Source organism: Hordeum vulgare, chromosome 3H (assembly GCF_904849725.1).
Source record: "Hordeum vulgare subsp. vulgare chromosome 3H, MorexV3_pseudomolecules_assembly, whole genome shotgun sequence".
In the NCBI taxonomy this organism is placed as follows: domain Eukaryota; kingdom Viridiplantae; phylum Streptophyta; class Magnoliopsida; order Poales; family Poaceae; genus Hordeum; species Hordeum vulgare.
The window spans coordinates 249,368,072-249,378,471 of record NC_058520.1 but is presented as its reverse complement, the minus strand read 5'-3'; the positions used below and the strand labels follow the sequence as shown (position 1 = coordinate 249,378,471).

Genomic DNA, 10,400 nt, shown 5'->3' with positions numbered 1-10,400 from the left:
TTGCTTAGAATTTTTTTGGATCAGTAATTATGCAAATAAAATATGATATGCAAGATACTATAATGCAATAACATTTCAAGTTGAAAATTTGAGATGTTACAGTGGTGGGACCCACGCAAAAGTGGGTGACTTATAAGTTTTAAATTAGGATAGAACAACTTATGACTTATAAAACTTATGACTTATAAATTAGGTGACTTACAAGTTGAGTCTGTTTGATAAAATAACTTACTTTTTACACTTTTCAGATCAATTATTTGAAACCAAACAGGTCCTAAGATTTGACCGGAATAATCCATCAATTGCCTAAAATACCTAGTACGAAGGCGGTACACCGCCAGAACGACTACTTCGCCGCGTGGAATGCGAGTGCGTGCTAATTCCCGAAGTCTGCCGCTCCTTTCCTAACCCGCGTAGCTAATTCTTGTCACTAATTCTCGTCGCAAACTTCTGGCCGGAGGAGGAGAGGAGCTCGCCAGACAAGGCCATGGGGCCACCGCAGCCTGCCAAGGGCATCATCAGCATCGAGGCCTGCGCGCGGCCGATCGCCATCGACCACCGCATCAGCCTCCCCTACTACTTCCGCATCGCGGGCACCCTCCTCCGCCAGGTCAAACCCTAACCATCTTCGAAATCTCTCGCGCGGAATTCCTACCACCACTATAGATCTGCCCTTTTGGGGCTGAAATTTAACTTCTAGCTGGTCTTTCGCGCAATTCGCGGTTGTTTTCTTGTTCTGTTAACACGCGATGTGATGAATTTGGTTTGTACGTAATTAACGTTAGTGCTACCGTATTTTTGTTGGAATTGTTCCAGACGGTGCTAAAATTTTGTTCTTTTATGTGCTGCACAGGCCAAGATATATCGAGACGAGAAGAACATCCTCGACCTGTATGTCATCCTCCTGAGATATACAAGGTTGGCTGAACGTTGATTGATTAATCCTGATATTCGCTTCTTACTATTGTGATGATCAGTTAACGCCTGACGTCTGACCTGCTGCAGCTTGCTGTGTGAGACCATCCCCAAGCACCGTGATTACCCCGTATTCAAGTTGAGGGAGGCAGAGTTCGTCAGAAATGCCAACTCCTCTGTAATTCCTCTTACGAGCTCAGTAACTACTGTGTTTATGGTATCAAACAATTAAAGTATTACTCTCTCCGTCCCATAATATAAGAGCGTTTTTGGTAGAGGCTAGGGTTCTACCAGGTCTCGGACGTAGGTTGTAGGGGTGGAAGTGCGGGCTGCGAGGTTGGGGACGCCGGCGCCGGCGGTTGGGTGCCGTCGCGGCGTGAGAGAGAGAGAGAGAGACGGCTATGGTTTGGGGCTCCCGTCTCCGACAACAGAATACTGTTTATTGTCTGCTTAATATCGAAGGGGTACATGTGTTTATATAGGAGGACAACCTCCACTGAACCCTAGATATCTTGGACTCTAATATAACTTGGACTTCTAATATAACTTGGACTCTAATATACCTAAGATAACTAGGGCTAAGCCCGTAACTAACCCTGCCCATTGGGCCTCCTCCGTTGGTACGTTGTACCGGTCATAACATCTCTCCCCGCCTTCTCAAACAGCTCGTCTTCGAGCTGAACATCTGGAAACTGCTGGCGGAAATCGTCGAGCTTCTCCCAAGTCGCTTCCTCCTCTGGCAGGCCGGTCCACTGTACCAAGACATGCTAGACGCCGCGACGCTATTGCGCCTGCAGCAGCTTCGCCACCTGTGCGGAAGCTGGAAGGAGGCGGCCATCCGAAGTAGGAGGAAGGGCCGGCGTCGCTGCAGGAGGGTCCCCGCGGTAGGCCTTCAGTAATCCGACATGGAAGACGTCGTGGAGGCGAGAACCAGCTGGCAGCTCCAAGCGGTATGCGAGTGTACCGACACGCTCCAGCACAGGAAAGGGACCGGCGTAGCGAGGTCCCAATTTGCGCTTGGAGCGCGGGTCCAGAGACTGCGTGGTCCTGTGGAGGAGGCGCAACCACACCCAATCGCCCACCGCGAACTCCGCCTCGCGATGATGAGCATCATAGTACTTCCGAGCCAGCTGCTGTGCTTGGACAAGACGCTGGCGCGCCTCAGCCAGAATGTCGTCGCGGGTGCGGAGTAAGTCGCCCGCCGTCTCGGACCGAGCTGTCCCAGGCTCGTAAGGGAGCATCGCCGGAGGTGGGCGCTCGTAGACCACCTCGAAAGGCGTGGTGCGAAGGGCGGAGTGATAGGAGGTGTTGTAGCAGTACTCCGCCCACGCCAACCAGTCCACCCATGCTTGTGGACGATCACCAGTAACACAACGAAGGTACATGGCGATCACCTTGTTGACCACCTCGGATTGGCCGTCTGTCTGAGGGTGGAACGCCGTGCTCATCGGAGCTTCACGCCCGCTAGTCGAAAGAGATCCCGCCAGACATGTCCCGTGAACACGGGATCATGATTGCTGACGATGGACGAAGGAAAACCGTGGAGGCAGACGATGCCGTCGAAGAAGGCCCGCGCCACGGAAGCGGCTGTATATGGATGACCCAGGGCGATGAAGTGCGCGTACTTGGAGAAGCGGTCAACCACCATGAGGATGACGGACTTGCCGCCCACCTTGGGAAGACCCTCGACGAAGTCCATGGAAATATCCGCCCATACCTGGGAGGGTACGTTCAGTGGCTGCAGTAGACCCGCGGGTCGTAGTGTCTCCGTCTTGTTCCGCTGGCACGTCACGCACGACCGCACCCAGTCGCGGACCATCGCGCCCATAACCGGGGATGTAAAAATCAGCACGGAGACGATGGAGAGTCTTCTGCACGCCCTCGTGCCCTGCAGAGTGCGCCAAGGTCAGGACCTGGTGGCGCAGGTCGCCATGGTCGGGCACGAAGATGCGGCGGCCATGTAGGAGTAGCCCCTCGTCCAAGCGCCAGGGCGCGTCCAGCTCGCCGGCGTCAAGGCGCTGGCGCAGGCCCTGCGCGTCCGCGGCCGTCGAAGTTGCCCGGCGAATGTCGTCGATGAAGGCGAAAGAAGGCAACGTCGTCCGCGACATCCTCAGTGTCGCGGCGGGACAAGGCGTCGGTGACCGTGTTGAGACGGCCGGGGCGGTACTCGACGGTGAAGTCGAAGCCGAAGAGCTTGCTGATCCACAGGTGCTGCGGAACGGTGGAGAGGCGTTGGTCCAGCAAGAACTTGAGGCTGTAGTGGTCCGTGCGCACACGGAATGACCGGCCCCAAAGATAAGGCCGCCAGTGGCGCACCGCCTGAACCAGCCCAATAAGCTCGCGCTCGTAGGCCGCGAGCTTGTGATGGCGAGCGGCGAAGGGGCGGCTGAAGAAAGCGAGCGGTCCCTCGCCCTGGTGGAGGACGGCGCCGAAGCCGATGCCAGAGGCGTCGCCGTCCACCACGAACGGCATATCAAAGTCCGACATCTGGAGGACGGGTCCCGTCGTTAGCGCCCGCTGGAGAGCCTCGAATGCCGTAGTCGCCTCCTCGTCCCAGGAGAAGGCGTCGCGTCGAAGGAGACGCGTCAATGGCGCGGCAATGAGGCCGAAGTACCGGATGTACTTGGACTCTAATATAACTTGGACTCTAATATAACTTGGACTTCTAATATAATTTGGACTCTAATATACCTAAAGATAATTAGGGCTAAGCCCGTAACTAACCCTGCCCATTGGGCCTCCTCCGTTGGTACGTTGTACCGGTCATAACAGTTTTTTACACTGGTATAGTGTCAAAAACGCTCTTACATTATGGGACGGAGGGAGTAGTTTTCATGATCACATAGCACATATTGAGCCGTATATGTATAATATATGATGTAGGATTTACAATTTTGATTGGTCATGTTGACTAATCTCCCCCCACCACTAGCCCCCCGGCGCTTGTTTTGTCTGATCGACTGTTTTGTTGTAGACACTCATTGATGTTGTCAATGAGCTTGAGTCTCTGAAGCCAGTTGTGAAGCGGCAGCTCGTTGAGCATAACAGAAGAGGTAGCCCGGAAGCTAATGGTCTGAATGGAACCCATGCTGCAAGTTCAAGGACGCAAAAGTATCCTCCAACCACATGTTCCACACAGGTAATATGGCCATATGGGATTGCACAACATTTCGCAGTTTGCAATCATTTTGTGGAAAACGAGTTATGTACTGTCAGCTGGCCAGGTGTTCTTCTGTCTATTCTTTCTCATTCATTTCCTTCTCCAGCCATTTGTAGGTTCATTGCAAAATTTCTACCCAGATGGGAGGCATCACGTGGCATCATTGACAAGTATCCAAACTGATAGGCAGATCCGCAAGCAGTATGTGTATCTCCTGTTCATATTTGTGTGTATGATATGCTGTGTTCCATTTGGCTGAAGTAAAAGTAGTTCCTGAGTGATTTCCAGATTGAACGGTGGTCCACCAATCATGAAAGAGGAACGATAGTTGACATGTTTGATAGCTAACCTAAACCACTCCGATAACTTGAGCGATTTCTTAAGCCAAAAATTTCAGTTTAAAGGGTACACTTCATAAGCAACACAGTAACTTAATTATGGGACTGCATGCTTTCCTGCATTTGAGTCATGTCAATTATCAGTCTTCTCTGACTAGTGGGTTGAATTAGGAAATTTCAGAGATCTAGCTCAGTTTATGAGTTTTTTTTAATACAAGTTTTTCTTGGCAGAGTTTAGTTGTGTTTATTGATTTGTCTAGCTGTCCCATAGTTGTATAAGTGGATATTGGAAGTTTGGCACATAGTTGCCCGGAATTAGGGTCGAGGTTCGGGGTTGAGGGACGAGGATAGCTAATGGCGAAATCGATGGATCGATTGAGGGTAGGCTTCTTCGCAACACCAGATCGAGACGTGGGCCGTGATACCGGGTCGACTATCCGGGTCGACAACACATATTACAATTGTTCGTATAAAATGTTGGATTTTCTTTTGAGAACGTATAAAATGTTAGTGAGAATCTCAGCGGTCTGTTTAAGAAAAATAGAGAAGACAAAAGAAAGCAACCCATTAGGCCTGTTAGCCCTTCTCATGTGACCTACCTTGCTTTGCTATTTGAAGCCGATGCATCTCTTTCCTTTTTGTTCCTGTTATGCGCCACCACTTCTCTTCCTCAATTTCCGTTGGCTTTCAATACAATACTTCGTTCGTCTTACTCCTGAAGCTGCTACAATTGTCCGCCTAATCGAGTTAGTGCGACCAACAAGGAAATAATGTCTGGCGACCAGAGGCCACAAGGACCAAGAACTGCAGTCACGACGTACGACCTACGAGGCTACGACGTCTACGGCGATCTGAGATGCTCTTGCCTCCTCTCAGGCAGGCGAACTAATGAAACAACCACTACCTCCTGCGGCGACATCTTCGCGTGAGGGCATTGGCGAGCGACGCGGCGAGACTTCGGATCGGGGAGTGGATGGGAGGAGATGGGGCGACCGGTGGCTGGTGGGGAGGAGGTGGTGCGGGCGTGCGGCGGCCAGCAGGGAGGAGGTGGGCGTGCGGCAGCCGAGCTTGGACAGGGAGGGAGATCCCTTTTCTTTGGTCTCGGTCGTTTGCTCGCAGAAGAGGCGAGGTACCAGTGCAATAACCGGGTTGTACCCACAGTTTCTAGCCCAAAATGCGTCAAACGGTTTAGGCCCATAACCAGCCATATCCAAACTGCTTTCTCTGTAAACCCAACCCAACCCAAACTTAAAAAGCATCAGCCCAATAAAACCTAAACCAGTCAAAGCCATAAAACCGAACCATTTAAACCAGTTTTTCTAAAACCATTCTCAGATTTATTATGCACATCACCACAAACACACACACACACACACATCACAAACCACTCATGAACAAAACAATATGGATGCCATGATGCAAAATGAATGACACGAGGCAAACATAATTTAAATCAACTCAAACATGGAATGTCATACAGAGGTGATCACATGGATATGGTTACACAATAAGGAATGTTGCATTTGGGCTGTTACACGAATTTGAATAAAAGAGGAAGAGGTTGAGGAAAGAGGAGAGAGGACAGGCTGTTGGGTTCCCTGTGAGGCTGGGGGTAGCGCCAGCGGTCGCCGGTCGGATCCAGGCGTTGCCGGCGGCGGCTTCGATCCAGGAGGCTGGCATCGCATTCCAGTGCGACCTGGGAGGCTGGGAGGGAGCACTTCGTCCCTGAGACGAGAGCGTGTGGGAGTTCCTGCAAAATAGGTTAGGTATACTGGGTTGGGCTGAGGCTGTTTTGGGCCAGGCCGTGTCCCGAGCGTATCCTGCACGTGTCCCAACGTTTTTTTTAAATCGAAATTTGTGGGATACTGCAAAGTTTGCGTATTCCGCCGTTTCAGAACAGCAGTTCGGCACTTCCAGCCATGTACGTGTTTTTTAGCTTATAGGTTCCGACTCTGGCCTACCCGAATTTGTTTGGGACTGAAAGGATAAATTGCTGCTCTGCTGTTGTTGTCAACAGGAGTGAACTGACGTGATCTGGCAGAATTAATCTCCCTTCTAGTTGCATGCATGTGACTTGATATTTTCAGTCTCTGTTTGCTCCTTTATACATTGAGCTTTTTGTAGACCAAAAATTCCATTGCTTTGCCTGACATCGGCAGCCATTAGTGTTACAGGTTTGTTGTTGGAATACTCTTTATAGGTGCACTAAGCTAGACTCTTTTCACTTTCTGGCTAAATTATTCAGATTTGTAAATCTGCCTTTTCCAAAAGAAGAGACACTGGCTAGACATTCAATATTAGGGCCTAATGGGCTTCATGGACAATGGACCGGGCCTGTTGCTGCAGTCAAGGCATGTTTGCTTTCTTTACATTTTCCCCCAACATGTTTGCTTGAGAATTTGACCATGGGCTACCATTATCTTACAGATATATTTCTGCTTAATGCAGGTCCAATATCCATGCAATCTTGAATTTACTCAAAGTGATATGACAAGGTGAGATCTGAGATAGTTTCAGCATAATATCTCTAATACAAATTCTTTTTTTTGTCTCATCTATTCCGACCTTGTGCAAAGTTTCTTTCAGTTCTAGAAATGGTGTTTTTTTTGAAAGATGCCCTAATTGGTCTTTCTACTCTGTTTGGGACCTGGAAGCCTATTGACATTCATGTATGCACTGAACTAATTTGAGTGGAATCCACCGAACAAATATAAATAATTTAACTATCTCATTGCCTCCAAATTGTTTTTATTGTAAGGACTAGATTTAGAAAGAACGCGGGATTTGACTAGACAAATTCAATGAAGCTAATACAAGATTTCAGTAGAAGAGTGATTAGAAGAATGAACCAAACATATGTATACTTTACAGGGAAATTCGTCTATGCTCAGTGTGACATTATCACTCTGTTCCTTCTGCAGTCTAGTGCCAGCTATGTTGAACCAAGATGGTCTGCATGGTCCCAGTACCACATATCCCGATAGCACTACAAAAGATAACGAGGATATGAAATCCGTTCTATCTCTTGATGATGGTCGATGGTCTGCACCAGCAGAAGAATGCACCTCTACACCTTCTGCAAGTCTGGTGGGAGAATTATCCCAGTTGAATATCAGACAGCCTTCACCCCCACCAGTCCTGGCAGAAGTACATCCTGATCATACACCCCCAATGTCTCCATCAAGAGTTGCTGATCCAACACCAGGACTTGTTATATCAGAAACCGGTCGTTATCATAACTTGCATGTTGTAAGTTCAAATTATACTGATTCCATTTGAAATGATATGTTGCTCTGGGCCTATAGGCTATTACTTTGTAGGAAATACATCTGTATTTGTTTGTAACTTATGTATTCCTATACACTTGTTTCGACTGATGATTTCAACTTTGCTGTTTTGTTAGCCGGTGAAATTGATGGAGTGTTTTTTAAGGGTTGCTGAGGCGAACACTAAAAGAAGTTTAGAAACATGTGGGGTTCTTGCTGGTACCCTGGTACGTATGTTATTCCGGAAATGAGAACATTTATTTTGCTCGACTACTGACATCACATTGTATTTTCATGTAGAAAAAGAGAACTTTTCATGTGTCAACCTTAATAATTCCAAAGCAGAAATCTACATCTGATTCAGTAAGTTGTTCTTGTATCTTCCGTAGACTTGTTATTTACTGTATTGCAACATATCATCTGAATTGCAGTTCAGGGGATTGCTTAATACATAGCTTTCTTTTTTGACAGTGTGAAGCTACAAATGAAGAAGAACTATTTGAAGTTCAGGACAAGGGCTCACTATTCACTCTTGGTTGGATTCATGTAAGTTCAGTTTAAAGAATTTTATGCATCACTGATGCTGTTTGTTTTTTGCTCAAGCCAATAAGGTATATGCAATGTGTTAACAATATATTTAAAGATATATCAATTAATACATTTTCTTTAGTTCTTCCTCTTCATAACTCATAACTGAAGAAACTCTGTTTAAAATTTAGTTGTTACAAAGCTGGATACTATGCTATCAAACCCTTTAGCTTGAATTGGCGTGCCACTTCTATTTTGACAATCTTAATGATATGCTTATGATTTTCACCTTGAGATCGGCATTTGCCCATACAATTACGTGTATTACATGATTTAGATCCCTGTTGCCTAATTTTGGACAATGCTTCATGCACTTTCCATACACAATGGAAGGTGGTGCGACAAGGGCATTTTCCATTGTTGATAGGTGAAATCATGTCTTTGCAACTAGATCTGTATGTATTAATTTCTTGCAATGCTGTGTTACGTTTTTGCACTAGGCCATGGCACTGAATTATGGACTTGAAAATGTAACATCAACGAAACATCTCTGTTGTTGAAAATGTGTAAATTCCTATTTAATATTGGTTCAAGGAGATTCGTGGCACTCTCAGTTGTATCTCATGCAATATTTGTTTCAAAGATGGATATGGTAACGCATTGCTGTTTTAGTATTAGTCATCTGGATTGTACCAAATGGCAATAAGTAGATGCCATACGGCAATACATTATCATACCAAGTGTTACAGAAGTTGGCATAATTGCACAAGTATGGTACTCCATACCTAACCATAGCTTGGTACTTAGGGATATTATTTATTTGTCGACGGGCTGACTGCTCGCCTCTGTCATAAAAATGGCTGCTTTCGTCACCAATTGTCTGCTTTGCTTTCCAGACACATCCAACACAGTCCTGTTTCCTGTCTTCTATTGACCTTCATAATCATTATTCCTATCAGGTAATGTTGGCAGACTGGACCTCTCAGTATCATTACCACTTATTTGGTGGGCAATTCCATTATAGTATTTTTGTTGTTGCCCTCAACACTCGATGATGTCATTTGTCTCACACGACAATCGTATGGATTCAGATAACGAAAACACGAAGAAATTCATTGTATATCAAGATTCTGTAACTCTACTTATTATTGAGATGCTATACAATATGAGAATCTGGAATGCATATTTGCAAGCATATTTTTAGATCAATAGTTAAAATGATATTTGCTTCATCTGTTAATCTTGCATATCCTATTGTTGCATTTGTATCATGTATTCGGATGCCTACTTTTCCCCTGTGTCCACAAGACAATTCCTTCTGTTTGTTTTTGACCCCTCTTAACTTTGTGTATCCAAAGATGCTTGACCCCTCTTAACTTTAGTAGGACAAATGTTTCCTACTACCGGGTGTAGTTACTCCTTGTGTTTTTTACGTTCTAGGTAGTATTTATCATACCGGAATGTATGTATGCGTAGTATGTACTATGTACTCCCTTCGTCCCAAAATAAGTGTCGTAAATTTAGTACTAAGTTAGTACAAATTAATACTAAAGTAGCGACACTTATTTTGGGACGGAGGAAGTATTAAACAAGAATATTTAGGTAGTATGTATACTACTCCCTCTGTACATAAATATAAGGTATTTTAGAGACTTGTGGTAGAGGCTAGGGTTCTACCAGGTCTCGGACGTAGGTTGTAGGGGTGGAAGTGCGGGCTGCGAGGTTGGGGACGCCGGCGCCGGCGGTTGGGCGCCGTCGCAGCGTGAGAGAGAGAGAGAGGCGGCTAGGGTTTGGGGCTCTCGTCTCCTGAGGGAGACGACAACAAAATATACTGTTTATTGTCTGATTAATATCGAAGGGGTACATGTGTTTATAAAGGAGGACAACCTCCACTAAACCCTAGATAACTTGGACTCTAATATAACTTGGACTTCTAAGATAGGTAAGATAACTTGGGCTAAGCCCGTAATTAACCCTGCCCATTGGGCCTCCTCCGTTGGTACGTTGTACCGGTCATAACATCTCTCCCCGCCTTCTCAAACAGCTCGTCCTCGAGCTGAACATCTGGAAACTGCTGGCGGAAATCGTCGAGCTTCTCCCAAGTCGCTTCCTCCTCTGGCAGGCTGGTCCATTGTACCAAGACATGCCAGACGCCGCGACGCTGCTGCGCCTGTAGCACCTTCGCCACCTGTG

The 10,400-nt window shown here is 46.7% G+C and overlaps 1 protein-coding gene across 2 annotated transcripts in view; it reads left to right on the top strand.

Moving 5' to 3' along the window:
• Window positions 1-345: 345 nt before the first annotated feature.
• Window positions 346-10,400, top strand: part of LOC123443613 (AMSH-like ubiquitin thioesterase 3) — a 28,880-nt gene continuing 18,825 nt past the window's right edge. The window contains exons 1-12 of one of the 2 annotated variants that reach the window (XM_045120078.1): window positions 346-610; window positions 854-918; window positions 1,006-1,093; window positions 3,890-4,054; window positions 4,182-4,276; window positions 6,659-6,764; window positions 6,862-6,908; window positions 7,335-7,662; window positions 7,817-7,906; window positions 7,980-8,042; window positions 8,151-8,225; window positions 9,104-9,166. In XM_045120078.1, the coding sequence (XP_044976013.1) occupies window positions 488-610; window positions 854-918; window positions 1,006-1,093; window positions 3,890-4,054; window positions 4,182-4,276; window positions 6,659-6,764; window positions 6,862-6,908; window positions 7,335-7,662; window positions 7,817-7,906; window positions 7,980-8,042; window positions 8,151-8,225; window positions 9,104-9,166 (1,308 nt within the window). In that variant the 5' untranslated portion in view covers window positions 346-487. Of the gene's footprint in view, window positions 611-853; window positions 919-1,005; window positions 1,094-3,889; window positions 4,055-4,181; window positions 4,277-6,613; window positions 6,765-6,861; window positions 6,909-7,334; window positions 7,663-7,816; window positions 7,907-7,979; window positions 8,043-8,150; window positions 8,226-9,103; window positions 9,167-10,400 lie in introns of both variants that reach the window. The other variant, XM_045120077.1, reaches the window with a different exon arrangement.